At 41.8% G+C, this 27,095-nt stretch overlaps 1 protein-coding gene across 1 annotated transcript in view; it reads right to left on the bottom strand.

Annotated features, from left to right (window-relative positions):
- Positions 1-27,095, bottom strand: part of luzp2 (leucine zipper protein 2) — a 197,776-nt gene that overhangs the window by 70,357 nt on the left and 100,324 nt on the right. The window contains exon 5 of the mRNA XM_056413689.1: positions 21,852-21,914. Within this exon, the coding sequence (XP_056269664.1) occupies positions 21,852-21,914 (63 nt within the window). The remainder of the gene's footprint in view (positions 1-21,851; positions 21,915-27,095) is intronic.

Raw genomic sequence — 27,095 nt, 5'->3', positions numbered from 1 at the left:
TTTTTGGGGGGGGGGGGGGGGGGCATTGAACACACACACTGCTTCATCTTCCAGATGATTGCCTGCATACATCCGCCGCCTGTTTCTGAGTTTCATCCCAGCTTTGAAACTCAATTTTCTGGTTTTGAGAGAGAGAGAGAGAGAGAGAGAGAGAGAGAGAGAGAGAGAGAGAGAGAGAGAGAGAGAGACAGACAGACAGAGAAGCTTGTGCTACCAGATATTGATTGAACTTGGGCTATGATATAAAGTAACATATTGGGGAATCCTTAATTCAGTGGCGTTCCTTCTACCGTTATTAGAAATTGTACCGCAACGCCCAAAAAAAGGATGCATTTCCACTTCAGGATCATTTTGATGGTTTATGTTTTTTTATCTTTTATGGTTAAAAGAGGAAAAAAGAGTCTGTTGTCACATATGCTGCACAGGAAATGACTGGAGAAGATTGGAAATGTGAGCGTGACAGCATCCCGATAGCTTTAGTTTCTATATCGGGGGGGAACACTTAGGAACAGGAAGTGCTGCTCAGTGACGATCCCTCCAGAGACTTGTGCTTTCTGATATAGTCGGAAAATAGTTTCATGGTTTAAAACTAATTGGTTCCAGCCCAGGCTGCGACACTAATATATGGCGAATTCTGGAGGGCGGAAATATTACCTGTAAATAAGAGAAGATTTGCTTATATTGACTTTCACGGATGGTAACTGCATTGTTGTTGTTGTTTTTTTTGGCAATGTTGAAAGGAAATGCAGATTTAATACAAGCCGGCTCCCCGAAAAGGAACACGCCTTTTCCGTTAGACACTGAACACAACACGTTGTACTTTCAGGTCTACCGGCCACTCCGGATTTCATGAGAGGCACAATCCTGTGGCAGGATTACGGTACTTCAGGATTTAGAAAATATCTATCAATAGCATTTTTTTTGTTGCTTCCCTAAACTACTTAGATTAGTTTTCCGGGTTTTATGTGCAGAATGATTGCGGAAGACCTCACGTTGGCTCACACACGCAGAGATTTAACGAGGTCCTAATTAGGTTTTGGCAATCCCTCCGCTCCGGGTTAGCGGTTAAAAAAGAAAATAGAAGAGAAAAAAAACACAACATTACAAAAACTGAACGGGGAACGGTTCACAAAGTTCTTCAGCCTGACGTCGAATCTTTCATAAGCAGATGATAAATCAACGAACAAGGACAGAAAACGCAAGAAAATGCAAGAAAACAGAGTTTTTGAGATGTAGTTTTTGAGTTGTAGTTTTTGAGTTGCAGTTTTTGAGTTGCAGTTTTTGAGTTGTAGTTTTTGAGTTGCAGTTTTTGAGTTGCAGTTTTTGAGTTGTAGTTTTTGAGTTGTAGTTTTTGAGTTGAGGCTAGCAACAACAGCGCTAGCTCGCCGGCTAACAACAACACCGTTAGCGTAGCCGAGGTGAGTTCTACCGCTGGGGATGAACACACACTCTCTGTGACCGAGCACAGTGTGAGGAGGGCTCTGTTGAGGGTGAACACCAGGAAAGCTGCAGGTCCAGATGGCATATCTGGGCGAGTACTGAAGACCTGTGCTAATCAGCTAGCTCCAGTGTTCACCACAATATTCAACCTCTCCCTGGCTGAGTCCGTGGTCCCCGCCTGCTTCAAGAGATCCACTATTGTCCCTGTGCCCAAGAATGCTTCTCCAGCATGTATGAATGACTACCGACCGGTGGCCCTCACCTCGGTGGTCATGAAATGCTTTGAGAGGCTGATAAAGGACTACATCTGCGCCTTCCTCCCTTCCTCCATGGACCCGCTGCAGTTTGCTTATCGCCCAAACAGATCCACGGATGATGCTGTCTCCCAGGTACTGCACACCACACTCTCTCATCTGGACAGCCAGAGGGGGCTATGTGAGACTGCTGTTCATTGATTATAGTTCAGCTTTCAACACCATAGTCCCTCCAGACTGGCCGGCAAGCTGATTGAGCTGGGACTGAACACCCCCTGTGTGCTTGGATCCTGGACTTCCTGACCGCCAGGCCACAGGTGGTCAGGGTGGGCAGACACACCTCAAATCCTCACCCTGAACACAGGATCCCCCAGGGTTGCGTCCTCAGCCCCTACTGTACTCCTGTACACACATGACTGTGTGGCCAGGTTCAGCTCAACACCATCATCAAGTTTGCGGATGACACAGTGGTGGTGGGCCTGATCTCCGACAACGAGAAGGCCTACCTGGAGGAAGTTGCTGATCTGTCACTCTGGTGCCAGGACAACAGCCTCATCATGAATGTCACCAAAACTAAGGAGCTGATTGTGGACTTTAGGAGGGTACAACAACAGAGAGCGGACTCACCACTGGGGATTAACGGGACTACTGTGGAGAGGGTGAGCGGTATAAATACCTGGGAGTCCACATCACCGAGGATCTGACATGGTCAACGAACACAGACACTCTGGTGAGAAAGGCAAGGCAGCGCCTCTACCACCTCAGGCAGCTGAGGAAATTTAAAGTTTCCCAGAGGATCCTTCAGTCCTTCTACTCTGGAGCTGTAGAGAGCGTCCTGACAGGAAGCATCACAGCCTGGTTTGGCAACTGCTCCGCTCAGGACAGGAAGGCTCTGCAGAGAGTAGTGCGTTCGGCTGAACGCACTATTGGAACCACACTCCCCACCCTGCAGGACTTGTACACCAGGAGGTGCAGAACCAGAGCCGGCAGGATCATGAAGGATCCTCACCACCCCAACAACAGACTGTTTCAGCTGCTGCGGTCAGGCAGGCGCCTCCGTAGTCACGCTGCAAGAACAGAGAGACTGAGACGGAGTTTCTTTCCTCAGGCCATCAGGACTGTGAACTCCGACCTCACCAGGACGCCCACATAGACCCACACAACTGCCCCTCTTAGGCACACACACACACACACACTTACTGTAAATATTGTGTTGTTTTTTATTGTAAATAGTGTGTACTTGTTGCCCTTGCACATTCCTGCTGAGCATTGCCACTTTCATTTCACTGCACACCCTGTGTGTGTATGTGACAAATAAAACATCTTGAATCTCTTGAATCTTGAGAGAGAGAGAGAGAGAGAGAGAGAGACAGACAGAGAAGCTTGTGCTACCAGATATTGATTGAACTTGGGCTATGATATAAAGTAACATATTGGGGAATCCTTAATTCAGTGGCGTTCCTTCTACCGTTATTATAAATTGTACCGCAACGCCCAAAAAAAGGATGCATTTCCACTTCAGGATCATTTTGATGGTTTATGTTTTTTTATCTTTTATGGTTAAAAGAGGAAAAAGTCTGTTGTCACATATGCTGCACAGGAAATGACTGGAGAAGATTGGAAATGTGAGCGTGACAGCATCCCGATAGCTTTAGTTTCTATATCGGGGGGGAACACTTAGGAACAGGAAGTGCTGCTCAGTGACGATCCCTCCAGAGACTTGTGCTTTCTGATATAGTCGGAAAATAGTTTCATGGTTTAAAACTAATTGGTTCCAGCCCAGGCTGCGACACTAATATATGGCGAATTCTGGAGGGCGGAAATATTACCTGTAAATAAGAGAAGATTTGCTTATATTGACTTTCACGGATGGTAACTGCATTGTTGTTGTTGTTTTTTTTGGCAATGTTGAAAGGAAATGCAGATTTAATACAAGCCGGCTCCCCGAAAAGGAACACGCCTTTTCCGTTAGACACTGAACACAACACGTTGTACTTTCAGGTCTACCGCCACTCGGATTTCATGAGAGGCACAATCCTGTGGCAGGATTACGGTACTTCAGGATTTAGAAAATATCTATCAATAGCATTTTTTGTTGCTTCCTAAACTACTTAGATTAGTTTTCCGGTTTTATGTGCAGAATGATTGCGGAAGACCTCACGTTGGCTCACACGCAGAGATTTAACGAGGTCCTAATTAGGTTTTGGCAATCCCTCCGCTCCGGGTTAGCGGTTAAAAAGAAAATAGAAGAAAAAACACAACATTACAAAAACTGAACGGGAACGGTTCACAAAGTTCTTCAGCCTGACGTCGAATCTTTCATAAGCAGATGATAAATCAACGAACAAGGACAGAAAACGCAAGAAAATGCAAGAAAACAGAGTTTTTGAGATGTAGTTTTTGAGTTGCAGTTTTTGAGTTGCAGTTTTTGAGTTGTAGTTTTTGAGTTGCAGTTTTTGAGTTGTAGTTTTTGAGTTGCAGTTTTTGAGATGTAGTTTTTGAGTTGCAGTTTTTGAGTTGCAGTTTTTGAGTTGTAGTTTTTGAGTTGTAGTTTTTGAGTTGCAGTTTTTGAGTTGTAGTTTTTGAGTTGCAGTTTTTGAGTTGTAGTTTTTGAGTTGCAGTTTTTGAGTTGTAGTTTTTGAGTTGTAGTTTTTGAGTTGCAGTTTTTGAGTTGTAGTTTTTGAGTTGCAGTTTTTGAGTTGTAGTTTTTGAGTTGCAGTTTTTGAGTTGCAGTTTTTGAGTTGTAGTTTTTGAGTAGCAGTTTTTGAGTTGCAGTTTTTGAGTTGCAGTTTTTGAGTTGTAGTTTTTGAGTTGCAGTTTTTGAGTTGCAGTTTTTGAGTTGTAGTTTTTGAGTTGTGGTTTTTGAGTTGCAGTTTTTGAGTTGCAGTTTTTGAGTTGCAGTTTTTGAGTTGTAGTTTTTGAGTTGCAGTTTTTGAGTTGTAGTTTTTGAGTTGCAGTTTTTGAGTTGCAGTTTTCGAGTTGCAGTTTTTGAGTTGTAGTTTTTGCAGCCTTAAAACACTCCGATTCACTGCAGGTATAATAATAATAATCACGGCTTCTAAAACCCTCAACTTTCAATTTGAACCCGGCCGCTGCAAAACTAATCATGCAACTTGGTGTATATTCTTATTACTAAATGCCTCTATATTTAAAAGGCTGTGAGAAATGTTCGCATTCCTGGAATTGCAAAGAACAATTTCCACAAGTGTTTTTTTTCTCCACAAGTGTTTTTTTTCTCCACCACAGGCATTTAATTTATTCTAAATAATAGCGCAGAAGAAGAAAAAAAACAGTGAATGCCAAATAAATTGCTTTCTCTTTGTGCAGAGACAGAATAAATCCAAACTAAGGAGCAAATAAATCACATTGATCATCTGAAGATGTCCCGCTTTTCACCATATTCACAATTAACAAACCAGGGGATATCGGTATTGGGGAAAGGAAGGAGCGATTTGGTTGGTGGGTATGAATCAGCCAACAGTGCACTTCATTGAAGATCTCCGAGGAGTCAGAATCAATGCTCCACGTTAACGCCGCTGTGGAGATGACAGCTGGTTTTGGTGGCGGAAATGATCAACGATCAATGACCAATGAGCAATGAGCAAGAAGCAATGAGCAATACGCATTGAGCAATGAGCATGGTGTCATGAAATGAAAGTGCATGCTCTCCGCATGAGAATTATCCAAGGGCTTATTGAGCCATTGTAGGTTAAAAAATTATAATTTCTAATTACGGAGGGTGAGAGGAATCATACTTAGAGATCCAACTTGCACATTATTCTGATTAAAATGACCAATTTTTGACCAACATGTAGAGGAATATATATATAAATATATATACAAATAAATATAAATATATATGTGTATATATAAATATATATTAATTAATATATATATAAATAAATACATATACAGGACTGTCTCAGAAAATTAGAATATTGTGATAAAGTTCTTTATTTTCTGTAATGCAATTAAAAAATATTAAATATTAAAAGAATAAAAGGCTTGCAATATTTCAGTTGATTTGTAATGAATCCAGAATGCATGACATTTTTGTTTTTTTAATTGCATTACAGAAAATAAAGAACTTTATCACAATATTCTAATTTTCTGAGACAGTCCTGTATATGTGTATATATAAATATATATGTATAAATATATAATTACAAATATATATATATATATATATATATTTAACAGACTCTAAAAATGTCAATCAATCCATTATCATCAGTTTATCCGGAACCAGCAAACTCTTAAGAAATAATTAGCTACAATTTGTGATTGTGAGCAGATATGTTACGAGTGATGCTTACAGTCCTCTTCTAAAGCATCATTTTGTTACTATGGTAACAGTGTGCTCTTTATAATCTCAGTCTTTGGGAGATTCTCTCTGAGATATTCACGTTTTATTTACCCAAATCTTCTCTTTCTCGAAAAATGTCCACTTTAAACCGAGAGAACGTTGAATAAAATTAATAAATTCACGATCGACTAAAATTTGGGAAATTTGGCGTATTTTTATGTTTTCTCTCACACGGAGGTTTTCTTTGATGTGTGATTGACAGCCAGAAGCTGCTCCTTTGTATCTTCACTCCAGGCTCCTTCACATAGTTTCAGGCTGTGTTCATTCTTTTACGTTACATACTGTGTTTGCATATCGCCATGGCGACCAAAAGACACAATGATGTGTCGCTGGGACCTGAACATAAAAGCGCTCGCATCTGAACGTCTTACAGACGAGTCAGAACAAACTGCAGCGATGTTTTCGCGGTTCCAAATTTTAAGGAACGTCTGCGTTTGTTTTTTATTTTCTTTGCGCTGTCACGCTGGAGGAATATGACGATCCTCAAATTTGCTTCCAACTCATTAAAAATGTTTAAGATTCAATGCTCAGTGCACCATCAAATGTTACGGGGTTGTTTTCTACTAGTATTGAGAGCACAGTGTGAGCCGCACACGTCTATATCCACTTACAGGACCCAAAATATTGACCTCTTCTGAAAAAACTGGGCGTAATATAACCACACGGCTTTTAAATTCCTGCCGGCAGAAGGTTGCCAACCTTCTTGGCGTCGTGAGACTATATTGAGAGCGTAGGTGGGCAAAAGAATATACACTTTCAGTTCAACGGATTCTTTTTTTTTCATGTGTCAATTGGTACCGACCAGTCCACCCCCATCATCGTTATTTATACTTCCCGGTTTCACAAGTAGGCGGATCACGCGTTGATCTCGTGGGCCGTCGATGAATCCGGATCGCGGCGTATAAAAAACACAAGTACATCCTGTTGTGTAGCAAGAAGTTGAGTTCACTTGACTGCAGGAATTTAAAGCGTCACACATCTGGAGGAACAGATATCTCGCACATTTTAAAAAAAAATCAACAAAAATAAAATTAATGTCAACAAATTTTCTAAATTTTTTTAAACACATTTTCCCAAAAAAGTCACAAAAAACTTTTACAAAATGTCACCAACATGTCAATCACATGGCGTTCTATAAACATAGTTCGGGATCGAAGGCCACGCCCCCGTACTCAGCCAATCACCCGAGTACGTCGGACCCGTTCACTCCCTCTTCGACTCCTTTCAGACCCCGTCCAAGTCTTCCCATTTCTCTCCTACGGGACGACAGGAACAACGGGGAACACCACAGCTTCAGAAGAGACAGCCCCCCCCACAAGTCCGACCGACGAGCCCCCCCCGCGCCCCCGCCGTTCCCTCTAACCACCGGACGCCAGCAGTCTCCCATCGCACCGTTCCTACCCTTCTCGTTCTGGCCGATAATCGTCCCTCCATCCCTTCATTCATTTATCTCGCAATAAACCAACTGTGAACTCACATCGATATCGCCGTGGTCTGAAGTGAAGTGCTGGTCGTATACAGACGGCCACATATACGACCACAGAGCACCCCCGTCGTAACATCGTCAAGTTCATGACGTAGTAAATGGGCCTTTTTGAGGAGATAAAGCTCAAAACAAGAAGTTAACAAGTATAGAAGGGATTTTATTTTGAAAAGAAACTCCCTCATCTTGAGTTAGATGTTAAGTTCCTCTTGCCTTCTCTGACTTTTATTTTGAAACAAAGATAGATCCATCCCTATCACAAAGAGTGAGAGTTAAGGCTTTTATTTTCTTGTTATCCGAAGCTCCCAGGCTGTGAAGGGGTGTCGGGCATAAACCACGGATCCCAAACTCCACATTAAATAACCTGGATTTACAGCATAACACTGGCATAAAAATCCTCAGTTAGGCAGCATCACGCCATCGGGGGGGAGAGGTCTTTTCTAAGAGGCTGAGCCTTTTGTAGACCAATGCAACCCCGTAGTTTTCATTTTTTAGGGGTCACACGCAGTTAAAACAGGAACCAGTGGCGTAGACCCTCCAGTGTGTGAATGATGGGTGATCATGTCTAGAGACCTTTTCTTTCCCCCACCAGCACCAACCATGCAGAACATCGGCGATGCATTGCATTGTCAGAGAAATGCGGTAATTATGTCCAAAACACGACGTGTTACTGCACTTCCAATCCGTCATCTCCACCTGCACAACCAGACCCGCTTCCACCGAGCCCCCCCGCCACCCCCCCCCCCCCCGCCGTGGCGAACGCAATCGATCAGGCTGCTCTTCGCCTCGTCTGTTCACCGAGAGGAGAACGACATCGCCCGCCAGTTTGGTTCGGCTCTCAATGCACGTCTCAGCAATCACACGTGTGAAGTTAGTTCTGATGGAGTACAGAGGTCTATCCAGATGTTGAGTAACAGTGTTAGTGTAGTGGACTATCCAGATGTTGAGTAACACAGTGTTCATGTAGTGGGTTATCCAGATGTTGAGTAACAGTGTTCATGTAGTGGGTTATCCAGATGTTGAGTAAGTGTTAATGTAGTGGGTTATCCAGATGTTGAGTAACAATGTTCATGTAGTGGGTTATCCAGATGTTGAGTTACAGTGTTAGTGTAGTGGACTATCCAGATGTTGAGTAACAGTGTTCATGTAGTGGGTTATCCAGATGTTGAGTTACAGTGTTAGTGTAGTGGACTATCCAGATGTTGAGTAACAGTGTTCATGTAGTGGACTATCCAGATGTTGAGTAACAGTGTTCATGTAGTGGACTATCCAGATGTTGAGTAACAGTGTTAGTGTAGTGGACTATCCAGATGTTGAGTAACACAGTGTTCATGTAGTGGGTTATCCAGATGTTGAGTAACAGTGTTAATGTAGTGGGTTATCCAGATGTTGAGTAACAGTGTTAATGTAGTGGACTATCCAGATGTTGAGTAGTAGTGCTAATGTAGTGGACTATCCAGATGTTGAGTAACAGTGTTAATTTAGTGGACTATCCAGATGTTGAGTAATAGTCTTAATGTAGTGGACTATCCAGATGTTGAGTAACAGTGTTCATGTTGTGGACTATCCAGATGTTGAGTAACAGTTTTAATGTAGTGGACTATCCAGATGTTGACTAACACAGTGTTAATGTAGTGGACTATCCAGATGTTGACTAACAAAGTGTTAATGTCGTGGACTATCCAGATGTTTAGTAATAGTCTGAATGTAGTGGGCTATCCAGATGTTTAGTTACAGTTTTAATGTAGTGGACTATCCAGATGTTGAGTTACAGTGTTAGTGTAGTGGACTATCCAGATGTTGAGTTACAGTGTTAATGTAGTGGACTATCCATATGTTGAGTAACAGTGTTAGTGTAGTGGACTATCCAGATGTTGAGTTACAGTGTTAATGTAGTGGACTATCCAGATGTTGAGTAACAGTGTAAGTGTAGTGGACTATCCAGATGTTGAGTTACAGTGTTAGTGTAGTGGACTATCCAGATGTTGAGTTACAGTGTTAATGTAGTGGACTATCCAGATGTTGAGTAACAGTGTAAGTGTAGTGGACTATCCATATGTTGAGTAACAGTGTTAGTGTAGTGGACTATCCAGATGTTGAGTTACAGTGTTAATGTAGTGGACTATCCAGATGTTGAGTAACAGTGTAAGTGTAGTGGACTATCCAGATGTTGAGTAACAGTGTTAATGTCGTGGACTATCCAGATGTTGAGTAATAGTCTGAATGTAGTGGGTTATCCAGATGTTGAGTTACAGTGTTAGTGTAGTGGACTATCCAGATGTTGAGTTACCGTGTTAATGTAGTGGACTATCCAGATGTTGAGTTACAGTGTTAGTGTAGTGGACTATCCAGATGTTGAGTTACCGTGTTAATGTAGTGGACTATCCAGATGTTGAGTTACAGTGTTAGTGTAGTGGACTATCCAGATGTTGAGTAACAGTCTTAATGTAGTGGACTATCCAGATGTTGAGTAGCAGTGTTAATGTAGTGGACTATCCAGATGTTGAGTCCCAGTGATAGTGTAGTGGACTATCCAGATGTTGAGTAACAGTCTTAATGTAGTGGACTATCCAGATGTTGAGTAGCAGTGTTAATGTAGTGGACTATCCAGATGTCACAAAGAGCGGCGAGGCCGTTTATTCCCCCGAGGCAGTAACGCGTGTTGAGTTCAAGAACATGGGTAATTATGATCAGTTATATATTTATTTATCTTTTCAAAAGACAAACAAGACAATGAAGACATTTTACTGCGCAAATAAAAGAAAATCCTCAGATGGATTTAATGCGTCGTGCACCATTAGAGTCCCGCCTCCCAGGCTCTGATTGTATTGTTTTGCACTTTACATAATAAAAGGGATCATTTTAAAATGAATCTTGTTCACGTTTGTGTTTTTTCTTTCTTGCACTTTCTGAAGATAATGAACACGTAACTTTTGTACCCTCAATCAGGGGTAAATGGAATCAAATTGCACGACTTGCACGCCTTTGACAATAAACCTCCGTTAACTTCCGTGGTTTTTATCCGTTTGGTCTTTTTCTCCGTTCGACACTCACAAAGACGACGTTTTCCGGCCTGTAATTTCGTTTTTAGTCTCGCTTTTCGCCATTTTGGACCGATAAAAAAAGAAGCGAGTGCGGCGTCAAAGGCCGTCCGTTACTCCGCGAGATCGATGAATCCCAGCGGGGGTCCCAAGTCGGCATGTATATCACCCCCCCCCTCCCCCCCCCCCCATCAAAATACTCCTCATAATGAGCCCTGAAAGCAAATCATTGATAATGACTTTGCACTGGATGGCAGCCATGAAGCATTCCCCCGCTGACGTGCAAAGAAGAATTTTAAAAAGCGACGCTGTGAACAAAGTGTTCATTCCGGCTCCATCGGAATTTTTTATTTATTTCCTTGCACACAGGATCCCGACTCTGAGCGATGGCGTCACGTTGGAACTCCACGGGATGTGAACCCCAGTGGATTAGATCCATGCAGTCGGATGCAATGAATCACGCCTTCACGGAGTTTATGATGGATGCCTTCTTTTTTTCATCCGTGTTGTCGTGAAATTTTGTAATATTTCGACAACATTATCGACAAATGTGGTCGACGGGAATATTATTTTTTTATTGTTTAAATATTAAAACCGTTATGAAGATTTAATTCGGGGTTCTCGTATTAGTTTAAACGAATATAGGTATTTATAGAGTTTAATGAGATGGAAACTTCCTGTAAGCTATTCGTAGGTTCAAGATTAATATACAATAACGGGCATGCAGTGTAATGTATGCTTTCAGACGTGTTCATATTGAAGGAAATATAACTTTTATACTATAATACTGATGTTCTCTGTATCTTACATTGGAACATGACGAGTCGTATTATTCAGACTGTCGACAAAATACTTTAAAAAAACAAACTTAAACAGTTTACCTTCATTTTGGTTTTGGAAAGAAAATGCAGTTTGCGAGTGACTTTTTCTTTGCACAGACGGATTGGAAGCTCATTCTGCGCATGCGTTAAATGCGTTTAAAAAAACTAACTAATTAATCCTGTAATTTAATTAACTGAGTTAACGCGTTATTTTTCACAGCACTAGTATATATGTATGTATATATGTGTATAATATGTATATATGTATGTATGTGTATATATATGCATATATGTATGTATATATGTGTATATATGTATGTGTATATATATATGCATATATGTATGTCAGTATGTATGTTTGTGTGTATGTATGTCAATATGTATGACTCCCTTTCCTCGGTGGACTCTGTATATATGTATGTATCTATGTATGTACGTCAGTATGTGTGTATGTATGTAAATATGTATTTATATATGTATGTCAGTGTGTGTGTGTGTGTGTGTGACTCCCTTCCCTGGGTGGACTCTGCAGCAGCACAAAGCGAACGCTTAAACCCTTTTGACCTTCTTTGAGTTCCCGTGTCGTAACTCAGCGAGCCAGTCGATGGGGCAGATACACCTCTGGTGATGCCTCGCGTTCGCCGTGACTTAAATGCCACGAGTTCAGACTTCTCTCGACCGCGGACGTGATCATTTTCATATAAAGGGACCCTCGGACCTAGAAAGTTCAAGATATGTAGATGTGGGATGGTAGAACTGTAAATATCACAAAGGGAAGCGTGGAAGGGGAGCGTCACGTTTTTAGGGGGCGGTTCCCTTTCATACCGGCGGAGCGGATCTCTGGTACCGAAGCCCCCCGGGTCAGAGTTCACCGGCTCCATGAGACTGTTCAGGCCTCTTGGTTCTATTCACCCCGCCCCCCCCCCCCCCCCAAAATAAAGATGTTGTTTAAGACTATAGAAATCCCCAAGTTCAAATCGTGGCCCCGCCCCCTTTCCGGGTCATGCAGTCACGTAAAAGCGGTCCGCCCGGCGGTGTTACCGACCTGCTGTGAAAACGACTTGTTTGATTGTGGAAGCGTCGCCACGGTTACCACTGATTACCCCGTACTGAGCGAAGCATTCACCGGCATTCATATCAATGACATTGCTACTTGAGGTATTACTTTGGACTCCTGAAGGCCTTTCTACCTTTTTATTTCATTATTTATTTACAGTGTTCATGTAGTGGGTTATCCAGATGTTGAGTTACAGTGTTAGTGTAGTGGACTATCCAGATGTTGAGTAACAGTGTTCATGTAGTGGACTATCCAGATGTTGAGTAACAGTGTTCATGTAGTGGACTATCCAGATGTTGAGTAACAGTGTTAGTGTAGTGGACTATCCAGATGTTGAGTAACACAGTGTTCATGTAGTGGGTTATCCAGATGTTGAGTAACAGTGTTAATGTAGTGGGTTATCCAGATGTTGAGTAACAGTGTTAATGTAGTGGACTATCCAGATGTTGAGTAGTAGTGCTAATGTAGTGGACTATCCAGATGTTGAGTAACAGTGTTAATTTAGTGGACTATCCAGATGTTGAGTAATAGTCTTAATGTAGTGGACTATCCAGATGTTGAGTAACAGTGTTCATGTTGTGGACTATCCAGATGTTGAGTAACAGTTTTAATGTAGTGGACTATCCAGATGTTGACTAACACAGTGTTAATGTAGTGGACTATCCAGATGTTGACTAACAAAGTGTTAATGTCGTGGACTATCCAGATGTTTAGTAATAGTCTGAATGTAGTGGGCTATCCAGATGTTTAGTTACAGTTTTAATGTAGTGGACTATCCAGATGTTGAGTTACAGTGTTAGTGTAGTGGACTATCCAGATGTTGAGTTACAGTGTTAATGTAGTGGACTATCCATATGTTGAGTAACAGTGTTAGTGTAGTGGACTATCCAGATGTTGAGTTACAGTGTTAATGTAGTGGACTATCCAGATGTTGAGTAACAGTGTAAGTGTAGTGGACTATCCAGATGTTGAGTTACAGTGTTAGTGTAGTGGACTATCCAGATGTTGAGTTACAGTGTTAATGTAGTGGACTATCCAGATGTTGAGTAACAGTGTAAGTGTAGTGGACTATCCATATGTTGAGTAACAGTGTTAGTGTAGTGGACTATCCAGATGTTGAGTTACAGTGTTAATGTAGTGGACTATCCAGATGTTGAGTAACAGTGTAAGTGTAGTGGACTATCCAGATGTTGAGTAACAGTGTTAATGTCGTGGACTATCCAGATGTTGAGTAATAGTCTGAATGTAGTGGGTTATCCAGATGTTGAGTTACAGTGTTAGTGTAGTGGACTATCCAGATGTTGAGTTACCGTGTTAATGTAGTGGACTATCCAGATGTTGAGTTACAGTGTTAGTGTAGTGGACTATCCAGATGTTGAGTTACCGTGTTAATGTAGTGGACTATCCAGATGTTGAGTTACAGTGTTAGTGTAGTGGACTATCCAGATGTTGAGTAACAGTCTTAATGTAGTGGACTATCCAGATGTTGAGTAGCAGTGTTAATGTAGTGGACTATCCAGATGTTGAGTCCCAGTGATAGTGTAGTGGACTATCCAGATGTTGAGTAACAGTCTTAATGTAGTGGACTATCCAGATGTTGAGTAGCAGTGTTAATGTAGTGGACTATCCAGATGTCACAAAGAGCGGCGAGGCCGTTTATTCCCCCGAGGCAGTAACGCCGTGTTGAGTTCAAGAACATGGGTAATTATGATCAGTTATATATTTATTTATCTTTTCAAAAGACAAACAAGACAATGAAGACATTTTTACTGCGCAAATAAAAGAAAATCCTCAGATGGATTTAATGCGTCGTGCACCATTAGAGTCCCGCCTCCCAGGCTCTGATTGTATTGTTTTGCACTTTACATAATAAAAGGGATCATTTTAAAATGAATCTTGTTCACGTTTGTGTTTTTTTTTCTTTCTTGCACTTTCTGAAGATAATGAACACGTAACTTTTGTACCCTCAATCAGGGGTAAATGGAATCAAATTGCACGACTTGCACGCCTTTGACAATAAACCTCCGTTAACTTCCGTGGTTTTTATCCGTTTGGTCTTTTTCTCCGTTCGACACTCACAAAGACGACGTTTTCCGGCCTGTAATTTCGTTTTTAGTCTCGCTTTTTCGCCATTTTGGACCGATAAAAAAAGAAGCGAGTGCGGCGTCAAAGGCCGTCCGTTACTCCGCGAGATCCCGATGAATCCCAGCGGGGGTCCCAAGTCGGCATGTATATCACCCCCCCCCTCCCCCCCCCCCCCATCAAAATACTCCTCATAATGAGCCCTGAAAGCAAATCATTGATAATGACTTTGCGCTGGATGGCAGCCATGAAGCATTCCCCCGCTGACGTGCAAAGAAGAATTTTAAAAAGCGACGCTGTGAACAAAGTGTTCATTCCGGCTCCATCGGGAATTTTTTTATTTATTTCCTTGCACACAGGATCCCGACTCTGAGCGATGGCGTCACGTTGGAACTCCACGGGATGTGAACCCCAGTGGATTAGATCCATGCAGTCGGATGCAATGAATCACGCCTTCACGGAGTTTATGATGGATGCCTTCTTTTTTTCATCCGTGTTGTCGTGAAATTTTGTAATATTTCGACAACATTATCGACAAATGTGGTCGACGGGAATATTATTTTTTTATTGTTTAAATATTAAAACCGTTATGAAGATTTAATTCGGGGTTCTCGTATTAGTTTAAACGAATATAGGTATTTATAGAGTTTAATGAGATGGAAACTTCCTGTAAGCTATTCGTAGGTTCAAGATTAATATACAATAACGGGCATGCAGTGTAATGTATGCTTTCAGACGTGTTCATATTGAAGGAAATATAACTTTTATACTATAATACTGATGTTCTCTGTATCTTACATTGGAACATGACGAGTCGTATTATTCAGACTGTCGACAAAATACTTTAAAAAAACAAACTTAAACAGTTTACCTTCATTTTGGTTTTGGAAAGAAAATGCAGTTTCAGTGACTTTTTCTTTGCACAGACGGATTGAAGCTCATTCTGCGCATGCGTTAAATGCGTTTAAAAACTAACTAATTAATCCTGTAATTTAATTAACTGAGTTAACGCGTTATTTTTCACAGCACTAGTATATATGTATGTATATATGTGTATAATATGTATATATGTATGTATGTGTATATATATGCATATATGTATGTATATATGTGTATATATGTATGTGTATATATATGCATATATGTATGTCAGTATGTATGTTTGTGTGTATGTATGTCAATATGTATGACTCCCTTTCCTCGGTGGACTCTGTATATATGTATGTATCTATGTATGTACGTCAGTATGTGTGTATGTATGTAAATATGTATTTATATATGTATGTCAGTGTGTGTGTGTGTGTGTGTGACTCCCTTCCCTGGGTGGACTCTGCAGCAGCACAAAGCGAACGCTTAAACCCTTTTGACCTTCTTTGAGTTCCCGTGTCGTAACTCAGCGAGCCAGTCGATGGGGCAGATACACCTCTGGTGATGCCTCGCGTTCGCCGTGACTTAAATGCCACGAGTTCAGACTTCTCTCGACCGCGGACGTGATCATTTTCATATAAAGGGACCCTCGGACCTAGAAAGTTCAAGATATGTAGATGTGGGATGGTAGAACTGTAAATATCACAAAGGGAAGCGTGGAAGGGGAGCGTCACGTTTTTAGGGGGCGGTTCCCTTTCATACCGGCGGAGCGGATCTCTGGTACCGAAGCCCCCCGGGTCAGAGTTCACCGGCTCCATGAGACTGTTCAGGCCTCTTGGTTCTATTCACCCCGCCCCCCCCCCCCCCCAAAATAAAGATGTTGTTTAAGACTATAGAAATCCCCAAGTTCAAATCGTGGCCCCGCCCCCTTTCCGGGTCATGCAGTCACGTAAAAGCGGTCCGCCCGGCGGTGTTACCGACCTGCTGTGAAAACGACTTGTTTGATTGTGGAAGCGTCGCCACGGTTACCACTGATTACCCCGTACTGAGCGAAGCATTCACCGGCATTCATATCAATGACATTGCTACTTGAGGTATTACTTTGGACTCCTGAAGGCCTTTCTACCTTTTTATTTCATTATTTATTTACTGCTCATCGGATCTATTTCTTTAGTGGATATCTACGATGAATGTATAATCACGAGAGTGTGTGTGTGTGTGTGTGTGTGTCCTTGAGGTCTTTTGGAAAGACACATTTTCCCTATTAAACTTAAAATGTAATTAATTTAAAATCGCCCTCACAAATTGTGAAATAAACCTTTTTTATTTTATCTCAAGGTATAAATACATTTCATCCTTAATTTATTTTTGACGGAAACAAAAAGACCGTAGCCCCTCCCCCTAGACCCCCCCCCCCCCCCCTCCACATAAATGCCATTCATCTCTCTTTTGTGGTTTACTGTGATGCTCACACACACACACACACACACACACACGTGGATTCCTCCCCTAAACACTCTGATCACGGCTAATTGATGTCGTAATGTCATCGTTTGCTTCTTCATTGGAGACGCTTTACCGAAGCGGAGTTTAGTCTCAAACTAATTCGAAACATCTGGCAAAAATCATCCGTTTTCTCACCGCGGCCGACGGCAACGCGGCGTGGCAGTTTTCATTTGAGTCTCTCGTCGTCGTCATTTTTCACGATCTTGTGCCGTAATCGAACCGCCTGGCCTACGTTTTAAAACATGCACAGTGCTGTGGCATCAGTCTCATTAATTGGTCCCGTTGGATCATCTGGGGTCGGCTGTAGCTCCTGAGGGACGAGCGGTCGTCCCGTAACCACCGGGTAGCCGGTTCGATTCCCCCGCTCTCCTCATTAGTTGCATGTTAAAGTGCCCTTGAGCAAGGCACTGAACCCCCAGGCAGCCCACTGCTCCTTAATAATGGATGGCTCAAATGCAGAGAGGAACTTACCCATGGGGATCAATAATAATTGATCATTAGAGTCCAGGATGTTCAACCTAAAGCTCCTTTATAGGCAGCTGTAGCTGATTATATATAGATATGTTGCATTTAATGCCCTGGTTTATTTTAATTGTATTCCTTTAAAACAAAAATCTATCCCTGCAGATAACGAGCTAAATGGAGGATGATGCCCTTGTCACATATTTTCAGGACACTGTAGAGTTGTAATAGTTTTTATCTTGACTCGCACATAAAGAATGGCCACGTCTATATTACAATACATGAGAAGAATATGGTGATTAATAAGAATATTATTATGAAGAATGTACAGAAAACATAGAAGGAAGTCGCCGTTTGTTTATGGTAACTGTGAGATGAAAGTTGTGATCATCAAGGGCAAAGAGTCAAAATGGACAGCTGTTTCCCAGGAGGAAGCATTTGCTGCTTCACAGGAAGTAGAGAAGCTACCGGAAGTAGGAGCGTGTACTTCCTGTGGGACTCGCCCCCGTGAACAATGACCCTTTAGCATGTCGAGTTATTGCTCGTGAGATATTCTCGAGCCTGTGGACACGTTGCGCCTCTCGTACTAGAACCATACATCCTGTCCAGCAAACTTTTTTATTACAAATCGTTGGATTCTGCACGTTCTCGATCAGACTTTGTTCAGCCCCCTCAGAATCAAAGAGGGTGAAGAACTATTTTGCACTGATGTTCAACAATCAGAGATTTCCATCGAAGAAGAGCGGCCAATTTCAAAGGCTGCCAGCAGTGTTTACAAAGTAGGGGGTAAAACAGATATATTCATGCCAGCGTATATATATATATATATATATATTTATATATATATATATATTAGGGCTGTGAAACGATGACAAATTTTAATCAAATTAATCACAGGTTTCTGTGGATTAATCATGATTAATCACATATTACCGATATTCTCGGTATATTTTTGTGAGAACATAAAGATTTATGACAAAAGACGGATATATACATTTATACACAGGGGTGCACATAACTTTTTCAGTGAGTTACTCAGGGGAGTACCGGGAGATGGTGTTTGGTACTCACTCCATATGTAGCGTCAGCTTTTGTGACGTCCACCTACGGGGGGGGGGGGGTACTAGTGAGAGTACAAATTGTAATTAATTAATCCTGTAATTTAATCATAACGCGTTATTTTTCACAGCACTAATATATATATAGGTATATATATATATATAGGTATATATATATATATATGTGTGTGTGTGTGTGCCCGCCTTTTTGATTGAGAGTGCCAGGAGGCATTTGGCAAACACACAATCGTTAAATGAAATGGAAATAGGCAAAGCAGGAGGAGTGAGTTGTTGATCAGTAAATTAGAGTAAATGCTTCCTTTACACACATACACACACACACACACATATATATTAGGGCTGTGAAACGATTAAAAATTTTAATCGGGTTAATCACAGGTTTTTGTGGATTAATCATGATTAATCACATATTACCGATATTCTCGGTATATTTTGTGAGAACATAGAGATTTATGACAAAAGACGGATATATACATTTTAGGGCTGGGCAACGATTAACATTTTTAATCGCGATTAATCGCATGATTTCCCTGATGAATCACGATTAATCGCGATTAATCGCATTTGTATACGCAAAATCCAATAATTCATTCAAAAGTAGTGTATAGCGCACTTCTATTTGAAATGTTCTGCCATATGAATGAAAGTGCCATAACATGTGTTGTCCCTGTTTGAGTGAGACACCAGAAAACACTTTCAGTGCAGTTTGTCAATTCCTAGAACTTGACACTTATTTTAAATGTTCTGCCATATGAACTAAAGTGCCATAAAATCTGTCAGGACATTGTCAAATGCACTGTTATGCAGAGACACTGTGACAGAACGCTGGAGACTGAATCAGGGACATGATCAAAGGCAGTCGTCTCGCAGCAGCGATCATCTCTGGTGCTCTATCTGTGCTGAGTGTGGTGACATTATCTGACACATTCCACTGCTGTGCAACTTCAGTAAAGTGTCCCGCTCATGTTTCAGCATCATGTGTCTCCTCTGTTTTCATCAGTCAGGGCGTGTGAATGCAGCGCCCACTTCTCATCAATATAATGCACAGTCACTCCGAGGTCATTGTGGTTACAGAGTGATGTCCAGTAGGGTGACCAGATTTGAGTTTGTGAAAAAGAGGACACTTCGTCTGGGGGGGGGGCTGAGATTAAACATCTCTCTTGTTCTGCCTGTTTTGTGATATACATGCCTAAAAGGTGCCTCATATTTCTAGACTGAAATAATATCGGCATTATAATTATTATAACTATGAGGATTTTTTAGTTGCCTATTTTGTGGAGCCCCCTCAGGACTTTGTGCCCTCCGCACAGCGCGTAGTGCGCTATGGGAGCGGCGACGCTGGTTGTAGTGTATAGCATGCCGCACAAACAACAATGAACTAGTGGAGGCGGCGAGGTGCTCCGTGTTGCCAGATTGGAGATGGTGAAGTATCGTACCAAAGGCTCAAAATGGTTGTATTTGGAGGATAATTATCGTGTATCTGGCAACCCTGAGATCGGTCGACCAATGACTGTCCTCTCTACAGTCAGAGCTCACGTAAGAAGGGAGATACCATTTCCAAAACTTGTCAGGGGTAAATACGAGTTTATGAAAACCCAGAGAAAAACAAATATCCGACGAAGCAAAATCCCGGACGTTTTTGGAATCCCTGCCAGACGCATTTTTTAGGGCTCAAAAGCAGGACATGTCCGGGGAAAACTGGACGTCTGGTCACCCGATGTCCAGTCGTCCCCAGTGAGAGCAACAGCACGTTGTGAAGCTGTCGCTTTGCAGTCCTCTCCTTTTCATCCAGCTCGTGTATTCTCCGTGTGACGTGTGTCTTGAGGGCGTCTCATACCTGCCGTCATTTGTTGAGATTCTTTTTCCCCCACAAATACTCTGACTTTATGATGTTATGTCCATTGTTTTGTCGTCTGCATTGTTTATAGTCCTCTAGGTGTTATGTCTATGTATTGTCTTTTGTCTAAAAAAATTATTAAAAATAAAAATAAAAATAAAAAAACATGCGTTAATGCGCGATAAAATAATTGTCGGCGTTAATTAAGTGCTGCGTTAACGCAAGATTAACGCGTTAACGTGCCCAGCCCTAATACATGTATACATTCTTCTATACAATGGTGCTGCAACTCAGCAGTTATTTAGCAGTTTTCTTCCATATGGAACATTAATACATCTTCATCCTAAACAGAATGTTTAACCCTCCTGTTACCTTTCGGGTCCATTTGACCCCATTCAATGTTTAATGTCAGTGTTCTTTGGGGTCAATTTGACCCAAGGCTGTTTTTCACTGTGTCAAACATAAGAAATATCAACTTTTTTATATATTTAAAGGGCTATTTAGGTAGTCAACAAACAAACATAAAGTACCTCACACTTAAACTTGGGAAGCAATATTAATTCTAATAATTTTCTGGAGGTTTTAATTGCTGGGGTCAAATTGACCACGAGGATAAAATATGTTAGTAAATGTAAAGGTAACGGAGGGTTAAACAGAACATTTTTCTCTTGTTTGTCAACCATTAACTCCACCATGATACAATCTAAAGGCCTCTAGTCTTCCTCTAGCAGCTGCTGAGGCAAACTGACTGTGTGGGTTTTCTTCATGAACTGGGCCGTGATGAAAGGGACGGCGGGGACACCGCTGCAAAGCTGAAACCTCACCGGCCCGGACAGGTGGACAGATTGACAAGTGACTTTTTTTGCTCGGTCCCGATGCGCGCGCACGGAGCTCTGTGGCGCGAGACGGAGATCGATAAGTGTTCACGCAACGCGAAGAGACAGAGATGACATGCTGCTGTGGAGATACGATCAACAACAGACGTTTAGTTTAATAAAAGAACAAAGACGTGCTCTAGAGAACATGTCAGGGGGCGGGCCAATCTTTTAATGTCATGCGATCTACCGACACTACGCGCGATCGACTGGCAGGTCGCGATCGACGTGTTGAGACCCTGATCTACAGGAAGTAAAAGTCGTAACAAGGTTTCCGGAGGTGAACCTGCGGAAGGATCGTTACCGATGAACAGACCGTCTGCATGAGAGCGGACAGAGTTCAGATTGAAGTGGTGGATTGGAAGCTCATTTTGCAAGTGACTTTTTTTTCGTCCCGACGACCAACAACAGACGGATTGGAAGCTCATTCTGCGCATGCGTTAAATGCGTTAAAAAAAAAAAACTAGTTAAACCTGTAATTGAATTAACTGAGTAAACGCGTTATTTTTCACAGCACTAATATATATATACCTCACAAAGCCATACAAGTGAATACGAGGTTGAAACCAGCCCGAGTTGAAACGTTGCTGGCTTGTATATATGAATATATAAACACACATATATTAACTGTCTACACACAAAGGCCATACACGTGAGTGGGTTGAAACGTGGATGACTCACCTCTTGCTGTAGATCCTTGATGATTTTTGTTTTTTTCTCCATCTCCACTTTCAGAAATTTGATCTGAAGGACAGAAACGACAAAAGAAAGACGCTTCATTGTTCCGCTTGTTTTGTTTCCATTCAGTCAACACGCTGCAGGAAGGTTATGGATGCTGAGCGGTCCCCTTTAAAGCGGAACATGTGGCATTGAGGGCATCGCATGAAAGCGATGACTTTATACAAAAGAAACCGTCACCATGGGAGTAACAGACCTCCAATAGCGAAGGGCAAGGCGGTCGACGGTCTGTGTGTTTATGTTGTTATCACTAAACATCATGCAGTACCAACAACGGCCTCGTTTGACCGGCTGTGCCCTTCTTAAAGAATGTGTGAGCGCTGTAGTTTTTAGTAAATTTGAGCCGCAGATTCTGACATATTCCCGTGGTCCAGCAGCAGGATCGACTCAAAACTACAGCGCTCACACATTATTTCGAGAAAATGGAGAAATACCAACGTCACCGCGAAAAAAAAGAAGTCCATTGATGTATTTTTCAAAAGCTACTGATCATTGGGCTTTCTCTTCCTGTGAGATTTGTGTTCTTATTGTCCAACATGCCTGTGACCTGGGGGATTTATTTGTGTTTTTGGGGGTTTGATTTGACGTTATTCACAGATTTTTGGGGAGCGATTTTAACCCCATAAAGATTTTTTGGGGCTTCACAAAGTACATTTGGCGACCCCAAAAAAATGCGTCCAAGAGAACGACGCAATTTGCAGATCAAGTTGACTGGAGACCCGCAGCCTGTTCTGACTGGGCTTGCACATCGGGGAACCTCATAACACGGCAAACTGATGTAGAATAAAGGAAGAGACGTGTTGGACGGTTCAAACACACTCAGGACTTTGGGGACGGTTTTACACGATGTCCGTGTCCTCGTCCCCACGTTGACCTTTTGTCGACCTTTTAGTTGCCTAAAATCTAAACTTTGCGTGACGAAGGAACTTCATTTTAAAAAAGACATTATGCATTAAATGAACGTATATTGACCCAAAGCAGACGCTGGAGGGCTCGGCTTGGAAGCGCTGACTAAACTGCAGAACGCGCTCTATACATTATATAGAATAGAATAATACCAGAATAAGTGTTCAGCCTATCACTAATGAAAACCTTAAATAATCTTGATTTAAATGTATTATTTAAATGCACCATGTAATAAAGATGCAAAAAAAACCAGCAGGGGGGGGATTCAACGTCGTGTTTTCTTTTCGTCTTCTAGCAAAGCACCCTGGGAAACTATTAACTAGATAACACACCAGTTGACCCCCCCCCCCCCCCACCCCACCCACCCAAGCAGAGATCATGATGTCATCAAAGGTCATGTTCAGTCACCTTCAATCACGAAAAAAATTGCATAGAACATATAAAACAGAAAGAAAGAACATCCTGGTGCACCCTCTAGTTTGCTAAATAGTAATTCGATATAAAATAGTCATGAAAGTCGCCTCAGTGCATTAGCTAAGTGTTCTGAAAGCTTGTGATTACACCAGTGCAAAGTGTCGGAATCTGATTTATTGTAATTCAACCAGTATGAGTAGCTGGTAAGTTTCTTATAAACCGACGGCTCCACAGAACCTTTTGCTCTAGTGAAATAAAGAAAAAACATTTCGGCCGGCTACCCGTCGAGATTCTGATGGAAAAAAAAAAAAACTGTCACATAATATATGTCTCTCGTGTCGCACAATGTTAGCTCAGCATCCAGAAAATGTTTCATCCGAGGGTGTTTTTTAAATGTGGCGAATGTGATACGCCGAGGCGTTCTGCAGTGAGCGACTTCCCCCTTTCCTCTGCACGCCGGATTTAATAGCCCCATACGCCGAGCACGTCGGGGTCGTATCCTAAGTTTATTGGAGCCCTTTTCTCGTGATCCACTGCCTCAGAGGGGGGGGGGGGGGGGTATGTTGAAAAGCATGAATCCTCATCGGTAGATACTTCGTGGGAGTGATGGACGGGGCAGAGGTTGCGTCTTTTCTTTCTTTTTTATTCTGATAAGACGTTTCTTAAAAGCACTCCCGTGTCCTTGAGTGAGGTCAGATTTACTGGTGCTGCTGACCTCGTATACCAGTTCTGTGCCCGGGGGAACTGTAAACTGAGCGGCACCAGTTGAGTCACCGCCCGCCCCCCCACCCCCCCTCCCCCTCCCCCGAGATGATAACATCAAGGTTCATGTTCGTGCCTTCAAGTCACTTCCACATCCCCCCGGGAGGCGGTTTAAAAAATTAAAAACACATCCTGGTGCAGCATTTAGGAGTAAAAGAGAGGTGCAACATAATAACAGTGTCTATACAATGAAAATATTGTTTTAAATAATTCAATGTATTTTTTACCTGGACTATTATCAAATCTGACTATTGATCTGGTGGACTGAACCGGTGAAGCAAATATTATTTTGTCTGAAATTTAAATCCGTTAAATGACCAAAATATGCCTACACCAGTGTTGATAATGTTTAATAATTTGACAAACAACAAACCAAAGAGTCCACAGCCATGCTGACACGTTCAAAATGACTACGCTAAGGTACTTGTGTTCGGCGCCTACATTTAGCACGTTAGCACGTTAGCTTGCTACCCCGGAATGAAAATGTTGCATTCTGCGTACAATGCAAGAGTATATTTTTTTGGTGTCCTGCATGATGAACATGCTGATATAAGATTATATATAACATAGGCCTATGATACGTGCAAAAGCACATGCACGTGCTCGTGGAATGAACGCATGGTTTAGGGGTCCCGGTTGGGCGGTTTTGGCAAAACTCCCTACGCCAGATGAAAAACAGGGGCAACCAAAGTTATTCCAATCCATCCTGAGACAGCCATGAAGTTTGTACGAAATCAGTCATCAAATTGTTGTCAAGACATTTGGTGTAACTCGAGGAACATTGTCAGAACAGTCCACGCAATAATCTGAGATTACAGAATAATACGTGCTTGGGTGGTGGAACGTAGTGCTTTGACATCATGTGGCAGCCCCGCGGAAACAAGGCCAACGGAGAGACGATCGGCATTCTTTGTCTCTGCGTACATTTAAGGTCAAAGTGGAGCGATGGGTCAAACGCAGGACTATGACCCGGGAGAGAGACCGTTGTTTGCGTCCCGTACGATGCCAATAGTCACAACTGAGTAAAAGCAATGTTGCCTCACTTGTGTACCATTCTGGTAATGTTTCAAAATCATTGTTTATTGACTTGATCGGACAAAAACAAGCACTGTGTCAAATCAAAAGCTCTAAACATTTTATAGGTAGAATTATTGATTTCGTACATGGAGTATTTCTACTCCTCCAATGCAGGATTATAAACCCAGAGGTTGGAGAGGCCTTCATAAATGAAAACAAATATTTACCACAGCGTCTGATGTGCAGACATGAGCAAATGCTCAATCGTCAATAAAAAGATGAAAAGATTTTCCTCATAAAGGAGATTGGTTTAAATCCCACTGTCCATACCTAGTGGCTTATTCAACCACTTTCATGGTCTTCTGCTTGTGTGTGTGTGTGTGCTTTGGATGGTTTCTACACATCAGAAGCTGCAATAAATATCTTTCAAAACAATTTTCTCGTAAAATTCATCATGTTGAATTCACTCTGGGGTTTTTTGAAAGCGCCGTTTTTCCTCCACTCAATTGTACGTGGATACGAGGACTCTGAAGCAGATCCAGTATTTCATTGTTCTATTGAACGTGTGGCATTAGCGTGCTGCAGAAGGGGTCTTTTTAATCTTCAATCTCAGCAGGGGTGATAAATACCATTTAACAGAACATAAATGTCGAACGCAAACTATAAAACCCGGTGACTGATTTGTCACTGGTTTTAAGTAAAATGGCAAGAATGTCACTCGGAATGTTTCCGTGCCGTTAGTCATCGGTGCGGGCGGTTTTATCGTGGATCGTAATGTCGCCGTGCTCGTTTAACCAACAGGGAAAGCGTTTCATCAGTTTATATACATGTATATAATATGAGCATGGAAACGTGGGACAATACAGCGAGAGAGAGCTCGTGCATAAACAAAACGTCTCCGTAGAGCGACGGTGCGTTTTAAACGAGTTTCTCGTTGATAGCAGCTGAAGGGTCGGCGTTGGAGTCGAGTTGATACGATTAAGACGTTCATGTCGACTTTTTCCTGCAAAGCTGTATTTCCCAGTATCTTTTAAAGTAATTTTCATTTCTTTGGTTATTTATGTTCATTTAAATCTTCATCAGTTCCTATAGACTGGAGTTCACACAGTAAAATAATCTATTTCGCAAAAGATTAATTCATTTCATGTCAACGTTTGAGGCAACGTTTTTCAATTCGGACCTGAAATTTTGTGTGCCATCTTCATTTACTCTTACCCAGTAACATATAGACTGATATGTACACATCTGAACAAACGATAAAATGTTTAAAAACGTAAAAATGTAAAAATGATTAAAGTAGCCCTAGTGGTTGCAGAGATACAGCCTTTTTAGTTTGGGTATGCAATTTTCGGAGCAGAGGCCTAAAAAAAGCTTGTTTCTCAAAAAGGTTAAGTTAACTTTCTGGAGAACAATACGATGATTGGTACAATTATTTGAGATGAACAGACACACTTAATCATCACTTTAAGAGCTTGTTGAAGTGTTGTGTTGTCTGATTACCTGTTTCAGTATCCATGGTTCTGACAACTAAGGGCCAAAATAGCAGTCTTACTTTAAGCTAATTAAAGGTTAAAGGGATTTTAATTTGTAGCAGATCAATAGTCATTTATCAACTTATTTGTTACCAGAGTGAGCAAAGGTAAAATGTTCTGCTGACATCGAATGCCCCTTACTGTTAATATCCTGTGACCTTAAAAACACATTGCAGCTTTTTAATGTACTCAAATCTGCCTTTTAGTTGGAACTAGGCATACGCTGGTCGACCACAGATACATAAAGGTTTGATCATGACTTGGACCAGCATAACTGACAAGGAACTGAGGGAGACAAAGATTTTCGATGGTAACACAACACAAGAAACCGATGGTGAAGACACAAAAGACTGAATCAAGGCGGAACAGTGTGATGCAGGACATTGCAGGCAGGGACAGAGACAGGTGAGAACTGATCAGGGTGCCTTCAATCTGAACCTCTCGGAGACATGTGAGTACAGTGGCACAACAGTATCTCTAGGTGCTGTGTGGAGCAACAGGTGGCTGAAATCAAACACAATGAGGCTGTGAGAAAGCGAAACCAGGTGCACAAGAA

Source organism: Pseudoliparis swirei, chromosome 4, assembly GCF_029220125.1.
Source record: "Pseudoliparis swirei isolate HS2019 ecotype Mariana Trench chromosome 4, NWPU_hadal_v1, whole genome shotgun sequence".
Lineage (NCBI taxonomy): Eukaryota > Metazoa > Chordata > Actinopteri > Perciformes > Liparidae > Pseudoliparis > Pseudoliparis swirei.
This window is presented reverse-complemented; position numbering and strand designations above follow the sequence as displayed.